General features: G+C 38.0%; 1 protein-coding gene across 1 annotated transcript in view; it reads right to left on the minus strand.

Annotated features, from left to right (window-relative positions):
• The window catches only part of CNTN5 (contactin 5), a 642146-nt gene that overhangs the window by 47250 nt on the left and 567352 nt on the right, over positions 1 to 27544 (minus strand). Inside the window, exons 16-18 of the mRNA XM_069553671.2 lie at positions 20511 to 20581; positions 17875 to 18109; positions 6490 to 6599 (exon numbers count right to left, since the gene is read on the minus strand). Coding sequence (XP_069409772.2) covers positions 6490 to 6599; positions 17875 to 18109; positions 20511 to 20581 — 416 coding nt within the window. The remainder of the gene's footprint in view (positions 1 to 6489; positions 6600 to 17874; positions 18110 to 20510; positions 20582 to 27544) is intronic.

Raw genomic sequence — 27544 nt, forward strand, 5'->3', positions numbered from 1 at the left:
GTAGTTTGAGCATTCTTTTAAATTGCCTTTCTTTGGAATTGGAATGAAAACTGACGTTTTCCAGTCCTGTGGCCACTGCTGAGTTTTCCAAACTTGCTGGCATATTGAGTGCAGCACTTTTTCAGGATCATCTTTCAGGATTTGAAACAGCTCCATTGGAATTCCATCACCTCCACTAGCTTTGTTCATAGTGATGCTTTCTAAGGCCCACTTGACTTCACATTCCAAGATGTCTGGCTCTAGATCAGTGATCACATCATCATGATTATCTGGGTCATGAAGATCTTTTTTGTACAGTTCTTCTGTGTATTCTTGCCACCTCTTCTTAATATAGTCTGCTTCTGTTAGGTCCAGAGCAGTTCTGTCCTTTACCGAGCCCATCTTTGCATAAAATGTTCCCTTGGTATCTCTAATTTTCTTGAAGAGATCTCTAGTCTTTCCCATTCTGTTGTTTTCCTCTCTTTGCATTGATCACTGACGAAGGCTTTCTTATCTCTTCTTGCTATTCTTTGGAAGTCTGCATTCAGATGCTTATATCTTTCCTTTTCTCCTTTGCTTTTCACCTCTCTTCTTTTCACAGCTATTTGTAAGGCCTCCCCAGACAGCCATTTTGCTTTCTTTCATTTCTTTTCCATGGGGATGGTCTTGATTCCTGTCTCGTGTACAATGTCATGAACCTCATTCCATAGTTCATCAGGCACTCTGTCTATCAGATCTAGACCCTTAAATCTATTACTCACTTCCACTGTATAATCATAAAGGATTTGATTGAGGTCATACCTGAATGGTCTAGTGGTTTTCCCTACTTTCTTCAATTTAAGTCTGAATTTGGCAATAAGGAGTTCTTGATCTGAGCCACAGTCAGCTCCCGGTCTTGTTTTTGTTGACTGTATAGAGCTTCTCCATCTTTGGCTGCAAAGAATATAATCAATCTGATTTCAGTGTTGACCACCTGGTGATGTCCATGTGTAGAGTCTTCTCTTGTGTTGTTGGAAGAGGGTGTTTGCTATGACCAGTGTATTTTCTTGGCAAAACTCTATTAGTCTTTGCCCTGCTTCATTCTGCATTCCAAGGCCAAATTTGCCTGTTACTCCAGGTGTTTCTTGACTTCCTACTTTTGCATTCCAGTCCCCTATAATGAAAAAGACATCTTTTTGGGGTGTTAGTTCTAAAAGATCTTGTAGCTCTTCATAAAACCATTCAACTTCGGTTTCTTCAGCATTACTGGTTGGGACATAGACTTGGATAACTGTGATATTGAATGGTTTGCCTTGGAGATGAACAGAGATCATTCTGTCATTTTTGAGATTGCATCCAAGTACTGCATTTCAGACTCTTTTGTTGACCATGATGGCTACTCCATCTCTTCTGAGGGATTCCTGTCTGCAGTAGTAGATGTAATGGTCATCTGAGTTAAATTCACCCATTCCAGTCCATTTTAGTTCGCTGATTCCTAGAATGTCGACATTCACCCGTGCCATCTCTTGTTTGACCACTTCCAATTTGCCTTGATTCATGGACCTGACATTCCAGGTTCCTATGCAATATTGCTCTTTACAGCATCAGATCTTGCTTCTCTCATCAGTCACATCCACAACTGGGTATTGTTTTTGCTTTGGCTCCATCCCTTCATTCTTTCTGGAGTTATTTCTCCACTGATCTCCAGTAGCATATTGGGAACCTAATGACCTGGAGAGTTCCTCTTTTGGTATCTTATCATTTTGCCATTTCCTATTTTTCCTACTATCTCCAGGAGGAGACACCCCGCGTCCAAGATCAGGGGTGGCCAGGAGAAGTGACCTCACACCCGAGGCCAGGGGTGGTGACCTTGAGGAGCCACCCCAAGCACAAGGCCAGGGGTGGCAGCTGGGAGGAGCCACGCATGCCCGAGGCCAGGGCCGGCGGCTGGGAGGAGCAACCCGAGGAATGGTGGCTGCACAGGAGGGCCTAGAGGAGCTATCCCACGTTGAAGGTCAGGAACGGTGGCGGTAAGGAGATACCCCTCGTCCAAGGTAAGGAACAGCGGCTGTGCTTTGCTGGAACAGCCATGAAGAGATACCCCACGCCAAGGTAAGAGGAACCCAAGTAAGATGGTAAGTGTTGCAAGAGGGCATCAGAGGGCAGACACACTGAAACCATACTCACAGAAAACTAGTCAATCTAATCACACTAGGACCACAGCCTTGTCTAACTCAATGAAACCAAGCCATGCCTGCGGGGCAACCCAAGATGGGCAGGTCATTGTGGAGAGGTCTGACAGAATGTGGTCCAATGGAGAAGGGAATGGCAAGCCACTTCAGTATTCTTGCCTTGAGAACCCCATGAACAGTATGAAAAGGCAAAATGATAGGATGCCAAAAGAGGAACTCCCCAGGTCATTAGGTGGCCAATATACTACAGGAGATCTTGGCTAGCACATGTATAAAAACCATTAATATACTGATGAATCCTCAGAGTGATAGCTCTATCTCTAAACTTTCTCTTAAAACAAGACTTAATTGATAAGTTTTTTTGAAATAAAAATGTTTATAAAATTTATCATATCAAACCCAGAATCTTTAATATCTTTTTTTCTCTAAAATATGCTCTTCTCCATGACTTCCTTATGTATGTGAGTGATTTGTCATTCACCCAGTTTCTTGGGTCAGATAGCTCTGGAATTACCTTTGACTTCTCTCTTTTTCATAGTTCACATCCAATTCATAATCAAATCTTGTCACACTTCCACTCAAAATATATCTTAAAAGGTCATGTTTCATCGATTCCATTGCTACTGTTCTAGTTAAAAGCAAAGTCATCATCCACTAGGTTGGAAGGACTGTTTTTCCACTCATCTCCTGAGGTCTTCTCTAGAGTCTATTCTTTACCCTCTAGACCAAGAGACCCTTTTAAAATATGAGTAAGATCCTGACTTGACTTTCTTTGTTCATAATCCTTTCATGGGTTTTCCTTATACTGAAGATAAAATCTAAAGTCCCTGTGGTTCCCAAGACTGACTCCACCTAACCTGTTCTTGTCTGGGCCATTTTCCTTCATCATGCTCCCACTCTCCCTATTGTTCACTGCTATCTCACCAATACTACTCCTGTTCTGTTCTTTGAACAAGGTCAGGATGCTTTTAAGCAAGAGTCTTTGAGTTTGCTATTTTCTCTGCCCCCTCCCCCCATATCTCTCATATGATCATGTCAAATGTCACAACCTCAGGAACTGTGATTCTTCAAACTTCTATAGTCAACAGAGTCAATGCTACCTTCTTGAGCAGTTCATTTAGCACAGTATACACCAGCAACTGAAATTATACTACATATTTATTTGCTAGCTTCTTTATTGTTTGTGTTCCCTACTATACCATAAGCTTCATGAAGATAGGGACTTCAAATTTCTCATTGTTTTATCCCTAGCATCTATCTGAGTGTCTGTTAATTAGTATGCCTCCAATAAATATTTGTTGAATGCATGGTGACTTATATTTATAAAGAGAAGGATTGTGCACAAATCTAGATCTTATGTGATCTCTGGAGAAGCTGTTATTACAGGTGAATCACGGTGGGGATATGAAAAAGCTGAAAGTGAAAATCACTCAGTCATGTCCAACTCTTTGCAACCTGATGGACACATGAAGTCCGTGGAATTCTCCAAGCCAGAATACTGGAGTGGGTAGCATTTCCCTTCTCCAGGAGATCTTCCCAACCCAGGGATCGAACACAGGTCTCCCACATTGCAGGTAGATTCTTTGCCAGCTGAGCCACAAGGGAAGCCCAAGAATATTTGAGTGGGTAGCCTACCTCTCCTGCAACATATCTTTCCAACCCAGAAATTGAACCAGGGTCCCCTGCACTGCAGGCGGATTCTTAACCAACTGAGCTATCAGGGAAGCACTGATAATAGCTATTATTACAGGTGAATCACGGTGGGAGTATGAATGTCACACCATTAGTACAGACAAGGGAAAAAAGTTGAAGATCTGGCTGTGTGAGAGGAGCACCACTTTGAGATGTAAAAGCCTGAATCCTCACTGTTCTGAACAACAGAATACACTGTGACTTGCTGTAAGTATGTAGACCAGATGTTCTGATTCAGTGTTCTAGTTGGACCTATGCTTGTGTAGTTGTTTTAGATTGGGTTCCATAGAAGCAGACCCTGAGATAGTGATTTGATCATTGCGATTTATTGAGAAGGCTTGCAGGTAAATATCTATAAGGAAGGGAGAAGAGGACAGGGAAAGAGAGGGAACTGAGCATGAATGGGGTCCCAGATAATCTAGCCTTGGTCTGATGTGCATGACAAAGGCTCCGGATAATAACATGCACCATTAAGTTGTTTCCTCCTTGAATCAAGGGACGAGTTTCAACCAGTGTAATTGACCTAGGGTTGCCCGATTATGAGGAAGGTATCTTTTCAGGTAACAACCGTGTAGGACAATTCTCAGTATACAGCCAATCTTCTCAGCAGTTGGGGGATGTTGCCCTGGCCCAGTGAAGGGGAACTGGGCAGGCCACTCCCATGTCTTCTGCTGCTGCAGCTAAGTCACTTCAGTCGTGTTCAACTCTGTGTTACCCCATAGACGGCAGCCCACCAGGCTCCCTTGTCCCTGGGATTCTCCAGGCAAGAATAATGGAGTGGGTTGCCATTTCCTTTTCCAATGCATGAAAGTGAAAAGTGAAAGGGAATTCTCTCAGTCGTGTCCGAAGGGGAATTCTCTCAGTCGTGTCCGACTCTTCACGACCCCATGGACAGCAGCCTACCAGGCTCCTCTGTCCATGGGATTTTCCAGGCAAGAGTACTGGAGTGGGGTGCCATTGCCTTCTCCCATGTCTTCTACAGAGGGACAAAAAGGGGTTGACTATGGATGTGAGAGTTGGACTGTGAAGAAGGCTGAGCGCCGAAGAATTGATGCTTTTGAACTGTGGTATTCGAGAAGACTATTGAGAGTCCCTTGGACTGCAAGGAGATCCAACCAGTCCATTCTGAAGGAGATTAACCCTGGGATTTCTTTGGAAGGACTGATGCTAAAGCTGAAACTCCAGTAATTTGGCCACCTCATGCGAAGAGTTGACTCATTGGAAAAGACTATTGATGCTGGGAGGGATTGGGGGCAGGAGGAGAAGGGGATGACCGAGGATGAGATGGCTGGATGACATCACTCATTCGATGGATGTGAATCTGAGTGAACTCCAGGAGTTGGTGATGGACAGGGAGGCCTGGCATGCTGCGATTCATGGGGTCGTAAAGAGTTGGACACGACTGAGTGACTGAACTGAATTGAACTGAACTGATGAAGCATAGATATTCACTCATTCAACAAATATTTATTGTATTCACAGTCCTGAGATTCACTGGTAAACAGACATGGTCCCTGCAGTGTGGATAGTGAGAAAAAGAGATTTTAATAAATCAAACATATGATCCTGGTATGATACATATTGAATTATTGCCAAATAATAAATTGAAGCAAAATTATAGAAATAAATCCACGATACTTATAAGTAATGTTTTTCTATAAATGTCCTTTGCTGTAACTCTTAGTAAGATTGTATAAACTCCCAATCACAGTAATCTTTATCAAAAGCTAGTTCTATATTAATCAAATAGCTCTTAGGCATTATTTGAAAACACAAATAGAGTAAAGAAAGATGATATTTAGCCTGGAAACTATGGTATACAAGTCCTATATTACATCATTGTTCAAAAGTCAAGATGATTTTCTGTAAGTGTGAGTTTAAACACAGGAAAAGTAAACATTAAAAGTTTAAAGACAGTTAAGATCTTGGATTAGATGTTACTTCTTTGCATTTTATAAGTTACCCCTCTAATCCTATGCCTCACTGGCAAAGGGAAGAATAAGAACAGGATGAAAGTGTGGGATCTTGTTTTTGTGGCATTCTCCAGTTCACAAACTGCCCGCAGACCTTGAGTCCATGTGGAGGCTAGAATTTTAGTGAAGTCAATGAATTGTTATAAAATGTTCACTGTTATAAGGCTGGCATAACTATGTTTAAAAACAACACAATTGGAAGGGCAAAAAGCCATTTGAGTAAATAGGTACAGGTTACCAAGTTTCTAGCAAATTTGAGTAGTTAGTATAGGAGATAAGATGTGCCACGAACAGTATAGTAGGAAAACTTGTTTCATACATTAAATTATGGGACAGAAATATACAAGAATATTTTTAACCACAAATACACAATAATTTTTTTAACCGGAATTGGATACCGGTAAATAGCAGCTGGTAGGTCCTGGTTTTTATCTTAAGGTCTATCTATTTTCATTTTTCAAAAACCTTTGTCTGGTGCTGTGGAAACTACTATCCTGAAAAATAAGCCAGCTAATGAGCAGCATAATATATGTCAGTAAAATAGTATATTTCTTATTTTCCATAGAGCAAAATTTCAAAGGAATGTAATCTTAAAGTGTCACCAAACCATCTCTTCAGGAGAAAACAATGGCAACAGAAATAATAAGGGTTATTTTCAAGAATTCTATTCATACCTCAAATCCCTGTGGTCTTCCTAGACTCTCTTTAATATGTTTCCATGCAACAAGAATCTCTGACACAGATACACTTGTAGCCTTGACATCTGTGGGAGCAGCAGTGGGTTCTGTATGAAGGAAAATGGAAATAATAAACCACAGGGGTAACAAGTTATGCCTACCAAATCATTGTACCTGAACATGACAGGTGTTACTTCCTTCTCCCTGATTTTTTAAATGAAGGGCTCTGGTGATTATGAAAAACACAACAAGATAAAAAGATGATCTTTTTGGATTTCTCCGAGGTCACGTCTCATCAGTACCTTACCAATGACAAATAAATCTAGGAAGATAAGCGAAGAAGATCTTTATCCTTGGATTAACTAGGATGTTTCTGAAGAAGTTAAATTGTCTGACTTAAATTGTCTGCCAGACTAGCATAATGATCGAAAGAATGGACTAGGAGTCAGGCTTGGCTTTTTTGCTTGCTAAGGTGGTTTTTTGCCTTCCGGAAAATTATTTACCTTCAGGCAAGTTACTTTACTTCTTCCTGAGCTCTAGTCCCATCATCTGTCATCAGGCATATTGAGAATACTCAGCTCGTAGGTTTTTAAGGTTAATTTTAATTGGAATAATACATATAAACTCTTTAGCATAGTTCTTGGCACTTAACACATCTATTCAGAAAATATTACCTATTTTACCTTTTACCTTGTGAAGGCACAAACAGGATCTAAGTTTCATTTGATTTCTTTTGTTGTTGTTTCAACCACAAAGCCACATTTCCATGATTGTGTAAAGAATGTGTTATGAATCATGATATTTAAAAGACATGCATTGACTTTTAAGACTGGTATGGGCTGAAAAGGAAAGTCCCTGGAGGTCTCGGTGCTGTTGCTCTAAACCACCTTTTCATTTGTGTCTGTGTTCAGTGACCTTTGTGCTGTTTTAGTTTTTGCTTTTTTTTTTTTTGAAATACATCATGTCTGACTGGCATCCATCAAGGGGTGCACTTTATTTGAGGTTGTACTGTATGTGAGGAACAAAATATTTTCAGCTTTGACACTGCTGAATCATAAATACTATGTGACAAACACACGTTAAAAGAAATGGTAGAATAAAGGCCATACATTAGTTCAACCAATCTGTACACAGTCGATGTCAAAAACTCCTACCCCATGAAAATTGTAGAGACTTTGATTTTAACCCCATATCACTGCCAAAATTTCAGATGAAGCTTATCATTGCTAAGACTTCAGATGAATCTATTTAGATTCAATCAACCAGATGGCAAACGTAGAGTTCTAAATAAGATTTTTATGTTTTAGACATATAAAGGGAAGTATAGCCATTTGCTGAGAATATTTCACTTTCTGATGGGAGGTGGCCACATGCCCACCTGGAGAGCCTTCATATATTATTAACTGAAAAAATAAAAATAAAAAACATCTGCCCTTGTTACTATAAAATAAGTCCACAAAAGACTTTTTCAAAGTTTGTACTAAGCAATGGTTTGTCTTTTGGTAAAGCTTTAATTAAAATTACATATTATATTTGCATTAATTCAAAGTACTTTGATAAATTCACATTAATCTTTTCACAGAAGCTGACATTAGTTTCTGCCATGGTATAATTTGCAATATCTCATTCTGTCCTTTAAATATCTTTTATTTTATTTTGCTAAGTGGTTTCCCACATCCCACTTCCCAACTGTATATTATTTGTGCATTTACCATTAACAATAACAACAACAACAAAAACTATGGGAAAAGCTTCTAATTTTGTTCTATTCTAGAATTCTTATCAGCAAACTTGCAACAATTTTTTCATTGCTATTTAATAAGAGCTAAAATTCTTGATTTTGCAAGTAAATGAAAGGAAATGCTCATGTTCTTAAGTGTGTATAATCTGATCTCCTGGATTTGGGATATGATTTATTTCAAAGAAAGCCACTCTTTAAATATCATTTGTTATTTAGAAGGAGTTTTGCTTATCTTTTCAGTGAATGCACTGCAGAGATTTGTATGCCAAATGCCTTTTTCAACTTTTTTTTTTTAATTGAGGTAATTATATCTTTGCCAAAGATGATTGCAGGGGGATAAATAATTTCAGAAGCACAAAATATGTGGTTGCATTTCTATCTCTACCTTTAGAGAAAGAAATTTCTCTCTCAGCTTTCTGTAGCACAATACAAGTTTAAGTACTTTTAAAAATAGAATGATGGAAGTTTTTAAAAAGTAAGAAATAAAGAAAAATATTCAGAAAATTATTTCCCAAACTAGCACCCTAATTTCTGTTTAAAAACTCTAAGGTTTTTAAATCAATGTCAGACATTAAAAGACATTCCACAGTTGCACTCACAGAGGCTAAATATTATGAAATATTAGAAAGTCACTTGGATCAATGATCACATCTAATTAAATGAGGGTCAATGAAATAAGAATTGAACAGTAAATTTTTACTTGTTTCACTTTCTAGATATAAATAATATCAAACATTGGGGCTTCCCTGATAGCTCTTGTAATGCAGGAAACCCTGGTTCGATTCCTGGGTTTGGAAGACCCACTGGAGAAGGGATAGGCAAATCACTCCAGTATTGTTGGGCTTCCTTTGTGGCTCAACTGGTAAAGAATCCACCTGCAATGTGGGACACCTGGTTTTGATTCCCTGGAGAAGGGAAAGGCTACCCACTCCAGTATTCTGGCCAGTATCAAACATAACCTTGTTGACCTGCATTGAAAATTTAAGCATGTAAAAAGGTGACCTCATTCAATTTACTCCCAAAAGTTTCAATTTGCACCATTTATTAGTCAGTGAACATTTTCATTTGTATCAAAAAGTTTGTCTGCAGACAAGGTGAATGGATAAAGAAGTAGTGGTACATATAAAAGAGAATGAATTTGAGTCAGTTCCGTTGAGGTGGATGAACCTAGAGCCTGTTGTACAGAGTGAAGTATGTCAGAAAGAGAAAAACAAATATCATATATTAGCACATATATGTGGAATCTAGAAAAATGGTACTGACGAACCTATTTGCAGGGCAGGAATAGAGACACAGATGTAGAGAATGAACTTGTGAACACAGCAGGGGCAGGAGAAGGTGGGACTTCCTGAGACAATAGCATTGAAAGATACATATTACCATCTATCAGATAGTTAGTGGGAAGTTGCCATATAACACAAGGAGCTCAGATTGGTACTCTGTGACAATCTATAGGAGTAAGACGAGGGGCTGGGAGGGAGGCTCAAAAGCAGGGGATGTGTGTATATGTGTAGCTTATGCATGCTCTATGGCAGAAATCGGCACAACAGTATAAAACAATTATGCTCCAATTAAACTAAAAATTTAAAAAGTAGCTGACTAGATCATAGGATGTTTGCTTTGGATTGAAACTAGATGTCCTATTTGGGCATCCCATTGTATTTGAATGATGGAAAGGGACAACCAGGAAGAATCTTAGAAAGTCCCTTGGATTTTTGTTCACATATGGATGACCAAAGGGTCTTCAGCCATATTTTGTTTGCCCAAGTAATGTATTAAATTGAATAATTCCAATAATTCATTTAAAATAAGAATTTGTGGCTTATTTTGGGAAAAATGGGTGATACCAAGTCTGACTCCTTGGGTATTGGTAGATGAGAGCTATCAGTTGGTCCCATTAGTTAGGGCATATTCTTTTCAGTTTGCCAGATTCTCCACCACTCCCTATGGTCAAATTTCTGGGACTACTTCACTTGTTTATACTTCTTATGTGATCTCTTTAGGTTTTGAGTTATGAATCTATGTTTTAAATTCATGCTCTCAATTTTGCAAATGAAAAAAGTGGCATGGAAACTGGCTGATTTATCTAAATTCTGCTTCTAGATCCGAAAGAGTTCCAAGAAGAACTCAGATCTCAAGTGCTCTGTCTTTTGTTGTTTTTCCATTGCACCAGGGAGGCAGCTGGCTCAGTCTCTATCCCTTAGGGTAATTTTGGGGGGCAGAAGAGATTTTTACAGGGAGAACATATAGTTCACTCTCTTGCTGCACAGCTGTTTCCAAATAACTGACAGATGAACGGATGGAATAAGACTAAAACAAAAAATTACAAACAAAATAGATGAGGAGGGGGGAATAACCAAAGGTAATAATAACTGCCACTGATTGAAGCTTTGATATATGCTAAGCCTTATTTAAAATTCTTTATATATATCAATTAATCCTCCCAACACACCTACTATCAGGACCACCACTTTTCAGATGAGGAAATCCAGGAGCAGGAGGTTGAGCAACTTCCCCAAAGTTGCACAGCTGCTAGAAGATAGAGCTAGGAACTGAGCAAGGCAGTCTGCTGGGATCTGGCCATCACACTCTTTTGCTTCTGTGCACACATCGCTGCTTACACTCTGGGTGCTTTTTCCTCACGTGTTTTCTTCTCCTTGCCCTCCACACCTAACTCATCTCAAGAATATTGATATTGGAACCCCCACTTGGCCTCTCTCGGTCTTGCCAGAAACTGCCTGAACTCCTGTGCTTGTGCTCAGTTGCTTCAGGTGTGTTGGACTGTTCGCAATTGTAGCCTACCAGGCACCTCTGTCTATGAGAGTCTCCAGGCCAGAATATTGGAATGGGCAGCCATGCCAAGATCTCCCCAGGAGATCTTCCCGACTCAGGGATCAAACCAAGGTCTCCTGTGTCTCCTGCACTGGCAGGCAGATTCTTTACCACTGAGTCTTCTGGGAATCACACCTGAACCCCTATCATCTCCTATTTAAGCCTGCTACAGACTTACTTTCAACTCCTTTTATTCCTATTTCTTGGAATTTTTTTTTTTAAATAATTTTGCATCACAGCTACATTGCTACTCATAGATCTCATATTCAGGCATCGCTGAAAATCTCCTGATCTGTAAATGCCAGGATGTTTCTCACCACTCTTGCTTCTATCTGTTATACTTGGAAAATTTGATGAAAATTTAGGGACTTATTTCTGAGATTATATTATATAGCATTATGTCTAAAAATTCAAAGATTTTTAAAGATTTTTTTTTCACTTGTGATAATATTAATTAGACCATGGCTGGCTCCTTCACTCCAGTCTTGGGATATAAAGTGGACAGGCTAACTAAAGATCCATCTAGTCAAAGCTATGGTTTGTCCAGTAGCCATGTATGAATGTGAGAGTTGGACTATAAAGAAAGCTGAGTACTGAAGAACTGATGCTTTTGAAATGTGATGTTGAAGACTCTTGAGAGTCCTGTGGACTGCAAGGAGATCCAGCCACCCCATCCTAAAGGAAATCAGTCCTGAGTGTTCATTAGAAGGACTGATGCTGAAGCTGAAGCTCCAATATTTTGGCCACCTGATGTGAAGAGCTGACTCATTGGAAAAGACCCTGATGCTGGGAAAGATGTATCACCGACTTGATGCACATGAATTTGAGTAAGCTCCAGGAGTTGGTGATGGACAGGAAAGCCTAGCGTGCTGCAGTCTATGGGGTTGCAAAAAATTGGACACCACTGAGTGGCTAAACTGAACTGAACTGAATTATATTAAAAATATTGTACAGCATTACCATGTTCGTGAATTTAGATGATGCATTTGTGTTAAATGACCTAGCAGCTTGAGTTCTCCAAATAATATGGGGGGATGAGCTTGTAATATTGATTATACATTTGACTTCCCAGGAGGGGTGGGCAATACCATTAATCAAAGGACAGTTTAATAAACTCCTTGGGAGAAGGGCTATGGCTTCATTATTTAAAAATTGAGTGAAGACAGCTGTAGTTGAACTTTTATAGGCACTAATCCAAATGGATAATCTGGCAAAGTCAGGAAATTATTCCTTGCATTTTACAACTAATATGCCAATTTATTAATTTTCAAGTTCACATAAATCCCACTGAGCTCAGTTTCAGCTCAGGACTGATCTGCAGAATAATATCCCATGAAAGTCAGGTTTTAATTTGAGCTGTGGTAACTCAATTTGCAAGAGGATAATTGTGTATCATTTTCTGCAAGCTAGAAGAAGCTTCTGACTTTAATAAAAAGTAAAAACCACACAGTTTTTCCATACAAGGAAAAAGACACCCCCCCCCCCAAAAAAAAAAACTAGAAAAGGCTAACACGCATTATGTAAAAATAAACCTTTCAACCTACAATTAATCTATATTAAAGTTCCCTCTAATTTTCTATCAGATGTATTGAATTCTCAGGTTCTTTCCAAAGCTATAGTAACAAGAAATAAATGGAAAACAGATATAACTTTAATTAAAAGGTATTTCTAGAAATGTGGAAATTAAGGCTGATTTGATTTCTCATGTTGGAAAAAAATTGCTTTTTATCATTTGTACTATGCACTTTAAAACCAGTTATGTTGGAACTTTGCTATTCTTTAAAAAAAGAGGATTATTTCCAATATGAGAGTATTGTATGGAGTGGTCCCCCACATTTTTGGCAGCAGGAACCCTTTTTATGGAAGACAGTGTTTTTGAAGACAGTGTTTTCAAAGTCAGGGTCGGGGATGGTTTCAGGATGATTCAAGGGCCTTATGTCTATTGTGCATTTTATTTCTTTTATTACTATTACATCAGCTCCATCTCAAATCATCAGGTATTAGATCCCAGAGGTGGGGGACCCCTGGATTATACCATACCCTGAGACCTGAAGTCAAATCAGGGTTGGAATGCACATAACTTTTGCTTGGTTCAAAGGATATGGATAACTGATACATGTCTACGATGCATGGAAGTCCTAGCAGGCAAACCTCTTTCCTCTGGCACTATATCAGATGCTGCCTGTCACTGAAAGAGTCATTCAGGGTTACTTCCATTGTGTAAACCTTGAAAGATTTCAGCGTCTCAAGGGTGTTAACAGGAAAAAACAACAACAACAAACATCTGGAGGTTTTCTGACAGTGAAAGTGTTAGTTGCTCAGTTGCATCCAACTCTTTGTGACTCCATGGACTGTAGCCCAGCAGGCTCCTCTGTCCATGGAATTCTCCAGGCAAGAACACTGGAGTGGGTTGCCATTCCCTTCTCCAGGGAATCCCTGCTACCCAGGGGTCAAACCCAGATCTCCTGCATTACAGGTAGACTCTTTACCTTCTGAGCCACCAAGGAAGCCCAGTAATTTCTGATGGTACTTTAGGGCAATAGCCAACCTTTGAGTGGTGAGAGTCATTTCCTAAGTGATTTACTAAGTATCTATGTGTATAAAGGATGATTCCTTCTATAACAGATCATATTCAATGTTTTGCCTTCAGTAATATATGCCTCACTTACAATCCAATAGGTTTCTTGAGAGAAAAGGAAAAAAGACGAAGCACATGGCAAATGCACACAAGCACTTATGGAAATGTGTTCTGGATGTGAAGGCCATCCTCTGTTGATGTGCCAGGGGAACTAGGTTGAGAGCTAGTACTGTCAGGTGTGCCTTGAAGTCCTTGACTTTCGTGCTTCTCTCCATCAACGCAAAATCTGGTGGCTGCGCTTGATACGGCACCTGGCACATTTCTCTTCAGGGCTCATTGTCAGCTCTGAAAAGGCGATACCTTCTTCCTGGTACCCTAGCTGTGTCATGAACGAAGGGAAGAAACTATACCCATAAAAGGGAATAGAAAACTAGTCCCCCTGCTCTTGTTCTTCACTTTATTTAAGAATAAAGAGGGCTTTTGAGGTGATAAACAGGTGGACTAGGTTAATGGAAGAACAAAGAAACAGAATTTGTCTTATGGAGAAATGCAATCTCAATCAGATATTTGGGCTTTGGGCAAGAGTATGATGACAAGGGCTCACCATGAATCTCTGTGAACATCACAGGCATATACAAGAGGAATCTGCTCTGGCATGAGTACTATATTCTATTTTTATTAGTTTATAAATCACTGACTCGATGGACGTGAGTCTGAGTGAACTCCGGGAGTTGGTGATGGACAGGGAGGCCTGGCGTGCTGCAATTCATGGGGTCGCTAACAGTCAGACATGACTGAGTGAATGAACTGAACTGAACTGAACAGCCCTTTACTCTTTTTAAAATTGTCCAATCTTGAAAATGTCCACTCCTTTTCCAATTGTTTGCCAAGTGACTAAAAAGGATGTTGATTTCCCTGTTTGTGTGTGTGTGCTCAATCTTATCTGACTCTTCGCTACCACATGAACTATAGCCAGCCAGGCTCCTCTGTCCCTGGGATTCTCCAGGCCAGAAAATTGGAGTGGGCTGCCATTTCCTACTTCAGGGGATCTTACAGACCCAGGTATCAAACCCATGTCTCTTGCTTCTCCTGCTTTGGCAGAGAGATTCTTTACCACTGTGCTGGCTGGGAAGCCCAAAATCACCCATTAGACTTCGCTGGGTCTTGGTTGCAACACGTGGGATCTAGCTGCCTGATGAGGGATTGACCCCCTACATTGGGAACTCAGAGCCTTAGCCACTGAACCACCAGGGAAGTCCCTTCTCTGATTTTATTCTAGAAGAAAAATGGATCTATTATTACTGCCTATTCTGGGACAACTGAAATGTAAAAGAATTTTTCAGAAAATAGAATAACAGAATTTCAGCCTTACAGCGATAACATAGATTTCCACTTTTAAAGTGGAGGAAGGCAAGGCTCAGATAGGTGAAAATAACTGCCAAAGGCTTTCAAGTTAGTTTGAGCTTCCATCTGAAGCTCTGCCCACTCCAGGCAAATACTCTCTTCCTTCCATGATCCTGCTTTTCCTGGTTGACACAATGTAATGGTGCTAAAGCTCTATTAATATTTACACATGAAGTTCCAAGTTAGTAAAATTAATTAGTGAGCAAATGCTAAATATATGTTTTAATTTTGTTGTCAGAACAAAGGCAGACTCTATCCAGATTTAATTTTCCTTATATCTTTCACATTTCAGTCAACAAAAATAAATGAAGTGTTACTAAGAAATATGTTACAGCAACAGCTTCAGTGTCTTTGAAAATGTGCATATTTTCTATCTAGCTAGAAAGAGGAATCTCTAATGGCAAACCATCTCAAGTTTAAGGAAATAGGGTAAACAACCCATGGTGGCTACTATAATTTAATTTCAAAGCAAATGTTGACAAGGAATGTATAAATTTGGAGTTTTTAAAGGCAGCACTGGTGTTACCATGCAAATCATGTTCATAAACCCCTGAAATTCATCTCACATGAACTTTTGGGCCATGTGCATGACAAATGATACAAAATAATATACACAATAAAATAAAACAGTAGCAAAATATTATTATTAAAAACATTACTGATGAGATGATACAGGGTAGTGACTAAAAGCATTAGTTTTGGAGTCATACACACCTGGGTTCAAACCCCAGTCCTATCACTTACACTTAAGTAGCTTACTTAAGTAACTTACTGAGTTACTAGAGTTACAAAAAAAGGTACAACTATTGTCCTTTACTGGGTTGAATTTAGCATGTTACTTAGCCTCTGAGCCTCAGTTTCCTACAAGTGAATTGCAACTTGAGATTCCTACCTCACATTTGATTGTAAGAGTTAATATAAGTAATATGGAGACTGTATATACTATCTGAAAGCACATCACAAATTTGAGATGCTAAGTGCATGAATGGGCTTCCCCAGTGGCTCAAAGGTAAAGGATCCATCTGCCAGTGAAAGAGAAGTAGATTCGATTCCCAGGTCAGGACGATCCCCTGGAAAAGGAAATGACAACCCACTCTAGTATTCTTGCCTGGAAAATCTCATGGTCAGAGGAGCCTGGTGGGCTACAGTCCATGGGGTCACAAAGAGTTGGACACAACTTAGTGACTAAACAGCAATAAGTGCATGCATGTCTCATCAGGACACTTACAGTTGTTTGGTATTACTTGACTCTTCACTTCCTTGGTCATTCTAATACTAGGGTAAATTTTCTACTTCTGCTTCAAAATTTTCCTCTATGTCACAAAATACAAAGGAGCTGGTAATGAAAAACTACATCTTTCATAAATCAAATACTACCTTTGTATTTCAATATTCAAAAGAAGTTATTTATTTACCCCCATGAATGCCCAGTACCAAAAAGATTGATAATCCTCTTGAGCTATTGAGTCACATATGTAGGCACAAAGGAAATAAAAAAGTCAGTTTATAAAAGCAGTAATTATTTGGAAGGACAAATCTGTGCTGTCTCTGGTGGAGCATTAACTCAGCTGGCTGTCAAGTTTAGGGACCGTAAGGCATTGTATTTACTTTCAGGGCCAACTGAAATTCTGCGCTTGAATTGAAGAAAGACTATGTGGAATAGCTAACTTTGGGGAGTTAGTTCTGTCAAGCTTCCTCTCAATGTCAAGCTTCTTATGCATTTAGTAGAAAATGCATTTTTGTACTAAACCTTGAAAGAACCAGAGATTTTGATGTAGAAAGCTGAGTTGGCATCCTAGCACTACCACCTATTGACTATAGCCATGAATAACATCATAGTCTTTCTTCAATTCAAGGGCAGAATTTCACTTAGCCCTGCAAGTAAACACAATGTCGTACAGTCTATGAAATGGGTATACTGCCCAGGTCCTCCTTATCTGGCAGTTTTTTTTCCTATTAAATGGTAGCTTTAATGATACAGAATTCTGTTATTTTCTGTTGACTAATCATGATACACTAACTAGTATTAAGTGAATAATAGTTACATAATCACAATAGTAAAAGATGTTTATCAGTTTCACTACCTAGTAGTTTTATATTGAGATTGAACAAGGTTATGCATATGATAGCAGCTTGCTATAGACAAATCAAGGATTTAATGATTGGCAGCAATGGGTTTAATTCTCAATTACAAACTATGTAACTTTTTCAGCAAGTTTCTTAATTTTCCTGAGCTTCAACTTCTCTTTCCCTTTAATGGGGATTATAATGCCTATTAGTCAAGATTGTTGTGAGGATTTAATGATACCATGTGTGAAAAGCTTGCAACAAAAAATCCTGTCTGATACTTCTTTATCAGTACAATATTTTGTATATGATGTTAGTAACAGATATTTATTGGAGTATTTATTTAAATTCATTTGATATAAATTTAAATTTTTGTGGATTAAAATGGAAAATGATCTAAATTTCAAACCAAAGAAGAATAGCTAAATGTCCATACGTTCACAGAATAGACTACATAACAGGCATTACTAATACTGTTATTATCATGGAAAGATATTTGCCATATATCAGTGGGGCATGAAGAACATAAAGAAAAGTATTAATATATGGAATTATCAACTTTTTTCAATAAAACTTATTTGGAAAAATTTTGGAAAAATATATCTAAAAAGTATAGTGAATTTATGGCTAAGTTTTGTTTTATGGGTTTTTTATTTCCTCTTCGGGCATATCTGTATTTTCTAATAATACAATAATGTCACATTCAGTTACCAAAATAAATATTAAAATGTTAAATGAAAATAAGGATGATAAAACTGACCTCCTTCAGCTGAACATATGACAACAATTTGACTGAAAGGTCCATCCCCTTTATTGTTATAAACGCCAACCTTCACTTCAAAGGGGGTAAGAGGAGGGACACTTTCATCTCGATAGATGAATTTTGAAGCTTCAGAGGATGTCACCATTTTTTCCTTCCAGCCACGTGTTCCGTTGGGCCTGAAAGCCACAATATAGCCAAAGCCTTCCCCATTCTGAAACTCTTCAGATACTGGCTAGAGAAGGAAAAATACAATTAATTATCAGCAAAATAACTGGTTAAGAAACCTATTTATTCCAGTCTTTAAACTTTTAAAATTATAGATAACTAGAACAAAAGAGATTCTCCGAACTTTCTAGTACATTGAAAGCCAATGTAACATAATCACTTGGCAGTTGTTGCAAATTTAAAAGGCTTTAAAGGTAAAAGTTAAAAAATTAAATGGTATCAGTTGATATTTAAGAAAATTATCAAGAGTATTAAAAACTCTTGAAGTGAGACAACTTTACTCCAATTAGTCATGTATATGAAACAAAGGTCCTTGGAGTCCACACTAGAATTTAACATGTTGGTGAAAATTGTCATATGGTCTGGTGGTTGGGAAAATCTTGTCACTGGTAATGCTCTGCAAAGGTCTTTGCTCAGAAAATTTAGGAGAAATTAATGTAAGACCTTTTTGTTTTTCTTTTTTTAGTATTTTCCTTAATTACTTTTGTGCTTTACTAACATATAAAATATTAGAATAATTAGAATGCAGTATATGCACAAGAAGCTTGTATTATATGATTTATATTTAAATTCTTTAATTTTTATTTTTTTGGTCACATGGCCTCATATACCAGATCATAGTTCCCCAATCCATGTCCTCTTTAGTGGAAGACTGGAGCCCTAACCACTGGACTGCAAGAGAATTCCCACATTTAAATTTGTTAAATAGGCATGAATTGCATTGTGCAATTGTGATTAACTGGTTAGTCAATGGAGCAGTTACCAACCATTGCCTAGGACAATGTTTGACAAATAGATATCCAATAGACAGTGCCTCAGCAGTAAAGAATCTGCCGGCAGTGCAGGAGTCTCAAGAGCTGAAAGTTTGATCCCTGAGTAGGGAAGATCCCCCGGAGGAGGGCATGGTTACCCACTCTAGTATTGTTGCCTGGAGAATCCCATGGAAAGAGGAGACTGGAAGGCTACAGTCCATAGGCTTTCAGAGTTGGACATGACTCAAGTGACTTAACACACACAAATATTTGTTACTTTATAAAAAAAAAATTTGATTTGAGGAAAAAAAGAGACAAAATCTATCATATCAAAGTACTATAAACTAAATGTTTATATCATCTCCCCCACCCCCACCCCACCAGTTTATGTGATAATTCCTAATCCCCCATGTGATTGTATTAGGAGATGGATTTGGGGTAGGTGATTTAGTTATGAGGATGGAGTACTCATGAGTCAGATTAGTGCCCTAATAATAGACTCTAAAGAGCTCTTCTGCCCCTTTGCCAGATGAGGACACAGTGAGAAGATGGTGCTATAAGCACCAGGAAGTAGGCCCTCACTAGACCTGAACCCACCTGTGCTTTCTAGAACTGGACTTCCAGCATCCAAAACTGTGAGAAATAAATTTCTGTTGTGTATAAGCCACCCAGTCTATGGCATTTTTGTTACAGTAGCCCAAGCTGAGTAAGACACACAACTGACAGGGAAGGCAATTCCATTTAAAGAGGTATGATCTCAGTGAAGGTCAGGAATTGGGAAGTTAATACCTCTGCAGAAATCAAAAGCAAGACATAAAGTTTTATTGAAGAAGAAGAGAATGAACAGAGGAACAGGTCAGAGGATGTGCTCATGGAAGATTTACTAAGGGGAAAGAAGTTTTTCTGTATATTTTTGTACATTCTTTCATTGTTCTTTGAGATGGTCAGGGATTAGTTCAGTTTTCTCCAATAGGCACTTCCATCTCCACTTTTTGAGGCACTGATCTGTGATCTACGAAGCTATATTTCATAGTAGAGTAAGTTAACATCAGAGGAGGAAAGTGGCTTTATGTAAAATAAATGTACCTCTCACAGGCTTTCACCCCCACTCCTTTCCTTTGACAGAAGGAATTTTGGAGGTCAGATGGTGAGGGATACAAAAGAACAAGCATTTTGTTATAAAAATCCTAATTCTGCTGTTTCTCAGGAAATTACTCAAACTGTGTATCAGTCATCATTTAGAAAACAGGGAAAATTATCACCACTAGTGGGATTGTTTTATGGGATAAATGAGATATCCCAGGCTCTACTCCAGAAAAACCTCAGTGGGTTTAGCCCACAAAATGTCAACTGTGAAGTAATCAAACATTAAACTAAGCCAAACAAACATCTGAACAAATTTGAGAGAGGACGTATTTTAATTATTCAAGCTTTATTCTAACAGAGCCCATATGACAGGATGGGACTTTAGACTTGGTATGAAAGGTTCACATTGGAAATATTCATGTGAGTAATTGATGCTCAAAGTGTTTTGTAATCTCATTTGTAATCTCAAACAAAAATTACACAGATACTCTGTACCAGGTACTCATACCCTATGTGTAGCTTTCTATTTAAGGAATCAACACGTCCTGACATCTGAGTGGGCTTTCTTACCTCCCAGGCGATGACCAACTCGTGCCTTCTTCCACTTCTTCCACTTACATTGGTAGGTGCTGTCTTTGGAACTGTGGTTAAAAACGGGCCATGAGTGAGGAAAATGCACACTTTAACTGTCCTTACAATAAGAATGCATCATAATTCTACCTGGTTGAGTAACATTTTCAAATAAACAGATCAAAATTTGTTTGAAGTCAGGATGTTCTTATTCAATATTAAAACAAAACATTTGTGATGAATACCCTGCTTTCAAATCTCTGTGGGAGAGTTTGGCAGATATTTTTCATGGCCATATACTGCATCTCCAAACTAATTATTCTCTTGTAAATGTTCTCTGGTTTATAAGGTCCAAATCATAATTAACACTACAGTCAAGGACATCTACTAATGATAAGTTAAGCTTCATGCTACACATTTTTTTCCTTTCTAATCATGTGAATCTTCTGTGATCCAGGGCTTGCAGAGCCCCTGGAAATTCCACAGGTAGACATTAGTCTTAGGGCTTTACTAGAACTCCCAGGAAACTCCAGTTTAAAGAAACTTTTCCCCCAGCTAAAAACTAGTCTTTATTCTTCTTTTTTTTCCCATGGAAAATGCCAATTATAGTTTATTTAGAAGGGTAAACGGAATTTCTTTTTTTTTTCTTTGATATTTTTATGGGAGTGGAGACCTGGATTCGAACCCTGGGTTGGGAAGATCCGTTGGAGGAGGGCATGGCAACCCATTCCAGTATTCCTGCCTAGAGAATTCCACGGACAGAGGAACCTGGCAGACTAGTCTGTGGGGTCGCAAGGAGTTGGACAGGACCAAGCGACTAAGCACACATAGCTTATTTACAATATTCTGTCAGTTTCAGGTGTATTGCAAAGTGAATCTGTTATACATAAACATATATTCAGTCTTTTTAAGATTCTTTTCCCACTACAGAGTAATGAGTAGAGCACCTGTGCTGTATAGCAGGTCCTTGTAAAGAAATCTCAGCAGTAGCTCCATGGAGTGAGAACCTATTTAAATGATTACATATTAAAAGAAAAAAAAAAAAAAAAAAAAAACTATACCTACCGCTGAATCTCTCTGCAAACTGAAAAATATATAGATACATGGCAAAAGTTTTACAAATGTGTAATTATTAAAAGAATAATAAGGTGTCAAAGAAATAAATTTCCCCTTCACTGAATCAAACTACAAAATATGTTTGCAGTTGAAAGGGAATATTATCAAAAGAATAACTGTTAAATGAAAAAAACTATTAAAAGAAAGCCTTTTCCAGGCTATGAGACTGCATTAGCAATATTACACTTCAGTGTTACCTTTATATCTCAACAGATAGTTTTTAAATGATCTTGATATACTCATAAACAATACATTAACTTTCATATATTACCTACTTGGATGAAAGGCTTTTAATTACTGGCAGATATTCACACATTTCATATACTAGAAAAACTGATGTAGAATTTATATACTAATAGAAAGGAAAAAAAAATTCTCCCTGGACCACGGGGGTGGGAAAGAGCACTATCATTGCGTCTGTTGAATTAAATGACCTTAAGTCACCAGGGTCCCAATGTCATCTCCTAGGCCATGTTCTCCATGAATGTCAGTTCTTATCTTGTTCATGCAGAAGCAGTGACAAATTTTTCTTGCTTCTTTCACAGTTACATACATGTCAAAAATTATTCACATGTGGAGTTCATGCTCATGTACTCCCTCAGAATTGTATGGAACTGGATACCCCTTTGTCTCTCAGTCAGGAAGTTACAAGTGATTCAACTAAGAAAAATAATGTCATTGGAGCAATAGCAGTAAATACATCCTGATTTATATGAAGAACAGGCAGATGACTTGAGCTTTTTACTAATAGTCAAAAGTTATTTCTGCATGTGACAACTTATGACATGGCAGTGTGCCTTGATACCAGGTCTCCAAATCACTGTTATACAGTACTAAGTCAAAGTTCTTTTTTTTCTGGTGTATGGTATGGATAAAGCACACAAGAAAAGAACTGGTTTAACTTTATGTGTAAAAGGACAGGGATACACAATTCCAAATATTCATCAGTGGCTAATGTCAGAGTTCTGAATACTGTGACCATCAATGCATGGTCAAATAAACTGCGTAAACAAGTTAATTTGTTGATATTGTGCCACAATAGTATCATTTGTTTATAAAAAATAAAAAGTTATCCACATACAAATATGTTTCACATTCATCTCTGACAATTAATAGCTAAATAATATTCAACTAATAGCTACCAGAGCCACCTACTTCATCTATTATATTGGAATTATTTATTTATACCCAGATTTAGGATCTCGCATATTTTTCTTGGAAGATACTCTCCCCACAAGCATGGATTTTGTGGAAACACTAGGCACTGAAAGTCCTTTTCTGTTTTATTCAGCCCTCAGACATAATCTAAAAAGAGAATGCTTGGAACCTCTAGCTTTTGTGAATAATTCTTGAAGGTCATTAAAGAAACATGAGTAGGATAAAATACAAGTGATGGTTTGATGTCAAAACTTTCTTGTTTTGGTAGTATTGTCGCATAGTCTATGAATGCTTTTTTTTGTTGTTTAGAAAATATATTGAGATTTTTCAAAGATTTTAACTTTTTGAGTAAAAAAAAAAAAAAAAAAGAAGAAACTAATGAAAAGTGTGGGGAAAATTTCCACTTTGAGGAACCAAGAAAGCAAAATTTAATTTGCTTTTGTATGGGAAACATCCTTGTCAAATTATTCACAATTGACCTAGATTTTGTAAAATTTCTTTTATCATATAAAATTAGTTTTTGAAGTCTTCCTACTGCTATCAGTTTCTTTTAAGGTAGTGAAATGAAAGTCACTCAGTAGTGTCTGACTCTTTGCCTGCCAAGGTCCTCTGCCCATGGAATTCTCCAGGCAAGAATACTGGAGTGGGTAACTATTCACTTCTCCAGGGGATCTTCCCAACCCAGGGATCAAAGCCAGGTCTCCCACATTACAGTTGGATTCTCTACCGTCTCAGCTACCAGAGAAATCCATATTCAGCTTCATGTTAAGTAAGTTTATCCAATTTTAATGTATAATGAAAGTGAAAGTCACTCAGTCATGTCCAACTCTTTGCAACTCCATAGACTACCCAGTCCCTGGAATTCTCCAGGCCAGAATACTGCGGTGGGTAGCCTTTCCCTTCTCCAGTGGATCTTGCACCCAAGTCTCCCACATTGCAGGTGGATTCTTTACCAGCTGAGCCACAAGAGAAGCCCTTTAGTGTATAATAAATGATACAAAAGAGGCATTATAGAGCATTGTGTTTTAATAGTTTATGTATAAGTATATAAGTTATAAGTTATGTATAAGTGTATAAGTTAGTGTATAAGCATGAACTGTTCTTTCTACAACAGGCTTGCTAGATATAATAGGAAATAGTAACAGAAAATAGTAACTGAAATGGTAACAAAAACCTGAGGCTTTAAAGACAGGGAAATAACCTAAATGTATTGATTGATGAATGGATAAAAAACATATAGTGTATTATAATACAATGAAATACTATTCAGGCATACAAAGAAAGTAACTCGACCGTTTGAGACAACATGGATGGACATGGAGGGCATTGCATTAAGTGAAATAAGCTGGACAGGGGATGACAAACATTGTATGATCTCACTTACACGTGGAATCTTAAAAAAAAAAAAGGCACTGGTAGGAACAGGGAATGAATTGGTAATCGCCAGAGGTGAGGACAGGGCTTGAGGAAACAGGCAAATGTGGTACAAAGGTATAAACTTCCAGATACAAGATAAATAAATTCTGGGAAGACATAGTGACTATAGTTAAAAATACTGTTATCATATATTTGAATATTGCTGAAAGCATATCTTAAAAGTTCTCATCATAAGGAAAAACAAAACTGTGTGAGGTGATTAATATTAACTAAATTTATTATGATAGTCATCTTGTAATATACAAATATATAAAATCATTGTTTTTCACTTTTAGTATAGTGTTATATATCAATTATATCTCAATAAAAATGAAAAAAGAAACAAAAAAGAAAACCTAAGGCTTAATAGATATAACTCAGGCAGTGTGTTCTGCTGTCAGGATGACAATGTTTGAAATGAACACTCTCATTCTAATTAGCTTAAATTTCCTAATTACATGCAGATGATCAGTGGAACCCATGCTCATTCATTTCTTTTTCAAGTTGATGGCACACAGTTATTATCTCTGCAGTCAACACTTTGGAGTCCACTGATTTTAATTATATCCTTTATTTATAAAACAACATGCTTATGATATGTAGAGATATGCCTTAATTTTTCAGAGTCATTCTGTTGTGAAAGTTCTATAATTCTTGTTAGAAGCAAAAAATTAATATGATCAAACATGTAATAAATGCTTTCATTGAGTTCAGAGAAATACACATTTACTTAAAACCAAATATATTTAAATATAGTCAAATTTTGATTTATATTTATGCAGCTAGATTCCTCTCTCCCTCAGTTGGCTACTGATAAATGCCATGAAATTATTAGTTCAGAGAATCAAGTTTACATGCATTGTTAATGGGTTCACTCTGGGCTTCCCTGGTCACTCAAATGTTAAATAATTTTCCTGCATTGCAGGAGACCCAGAGATTTGATCCCTGGGTTGGGAAGATTCCCTGGAGGAGAGCATGGCAACCCATTCCAGCATTCTTGCCTGGAGAATTCTGTGGACTGAGGAGCCTGGTGGGCTATGGTCCATGGGGTCGCAAAGAATCAGACACCACTGAGGGACTAACACTTTCACTTTCACTGATTTTTCTGAAATTTTTTTTGAACATTGCTCTTCCATGACTGAATAATGTGATTAACATTTTTCCAACAATCTGTAAATGCCTTGCTATTTTAGTGCCTTGTCTGGCATATTAAAATGTAGACTTTTGTCCCTTTTCATTTTATATGTTTGGTTGCAAATGCTCAGAGCAACCAAAATATATTATGCTACCTTAGTTTAAGCATGCATAAAGTTAAGCTTGTGCTTCAAAGAACTCTTCCTAAGTATAGTAATCTGAACAAAGTCTGTCACACTAAAAATATGCTTTAATTAACACTCAACTAATAAAAGAATACAGGATGAAATCATCTACCAATCTCTTTTTTTTTTCCATGAAAAATTTCCAAATCTACTATAGTAGATGTTCACATGGCTCATTAAATAATACAGCTTTGCTAGAGATCTGAGAAAAGTCACAAAATTAGGAGCACAATCCAGCAACTGCTTTGGACAGAAAAGTGCAGAGGAAAGGAAGAAAGAATAGAGGTTACTTACATGGTGAGGGTGAAGTCAGGAGAGAAATCAAGCAATAAGAACAAAAGTTCCTACCTGAATTGAACTATATAACATACAAGTATTTCAGTTAACTGATTATCACTTAAGCCCACTTTATTAGAAGAGTTAGAGTTTCCAAAATTTAAAAAGGAAAAATCAGTGGTGTTTCCTAAGGAGTTCAAATAATGCTGTTATTCTTATCAATAGTGTAGATAAAGCGGTACATGTAAGCAGTAATAAAGTGTTCTTCTGGGACCAAGAAAGATCATAAAACCTAATAACAGTTTTACCGTTCTAGCTGGTTGGTTTCAAATACTTCTTAACCTCTTTGTCCTTCAGTTTCCTCATGGAGATAATAATAGTACTTACTTTTTAAGGTTTTCAAAATTATATATCACAGTGCCTAGAAATGTAATTTATAAATTTAACTCCTATGCAGAGTTTATATCATGCAAAATGCCAGGCTGGATGAGTCACAGGCTGAAATCAAGATTGCAGGGAGAAATAGTAACAATCTCAGAATGCAGATGATACGACTTTAATGGCAGAAAGTGAAGAGGAACTAAACAGCCTCTTGGTGAGGGTGAAAGAGGAGAGTGAAAAAGCTGGCTTAACATTCAACTTTCAAAAAGCTAAGATCATGGCATCCAGTCCCATTCAGTTCAGTTCAGTAGCTCAGTTGTGTCCAACTGTTTGCGACCCCATGAATCACAGCATGCCAGGCCTCCCTGTCCATCACCAACTCCCAGAGTTCACTTAAACTCACATCCATCGAGTTGGTGATGCCATCCAGCCCTCTCATCCTTTGTTATCCTCTTTTCCTCCTGCCCCCTATCCCTCCCAGCATCATTGTCTTTTCCAATGAGTCAACTCTTCGCATGAGGTGGCCAAAGTACTGGAGTTTCAGCTTTAGCATCATTCCTTCCAAAGTACACCCAGGGCTGATCTCCTTTAGGATAGACTGGTTGGATCTCCTCTCAGTCCAAGGGACTCTCAAGAGTCTTCTCCAACACCACAGTTCAAAAGCATAAATTCTTTGGTGCTCAGCTTTCTTCACAGTCCAATTCTCACATCCATACATGACCACTGGAAAAACCACAGCCTTGACTACGCGGACCTTTGTGGGCAAAGTAATGTCTCTGCTCTTCAATACGCTATCTAGGTTGGGCATAACTTTTCTTCCAAGGAGTAAGTGTCTTTTAATTTCATGGCTGCAGTCACCATCTGCAGTGATTTTGGAGCCCCCCTCAAAATGAAGTCTGACACTGTTTCCACGGTTTCCCCATCTATTTCCCATGAAGTGATGAGACTAGATGCCATGATCTTTGTTTCCTGAATGTTGAGCTCTAAGCCAACTTTTTCACCCTCCTCTTTCACTCTCATCAAGAGGCTTTTTAGTTCCTCTTCACTTTCTGCCATAAAGGTGGTGTCATCTGCATATCTGAGGTGACTGATATTTCTGCCAGCAATCTTGATTCCAGCTTGTGCTTCTTCCAGTCCATTTCTCCATATCAAATAGATGGGGAAAAAGTGGAAACAACAACAGATTTTATTTTCTCGGGCTTCCAAATTACTGCAGCTGGTGAATGCATCCATGAAATCAAAAGACACTTGCTCTTTGGAAGAAAAGCTATGACAAATGTAGACAGTGTATTAAAAATCAAAAACATCACTTTGTTGACAAAGGTCCTTATAGTCAAAACTATGGTTTTTCCGGTAGTAATGTATGGA

The sequence above is a fragment of the Ovis canadensis genome, chromosome 15 (assembly GCF_042477335.2).
Source record: "Ovis canadensis isolate MfBH-ARS-UI-01 breed Bighorn chromosome 15, ARS-UI_OviCan_v2, whole genome shotgun sequence".
Taxonomy (NCBI): domain Eukaryota; kingdom Metazoa; phylum Chordata; class Mammalia; order Artiodactyla; family Bovidae; genus Ovis; species Ovis canadensis.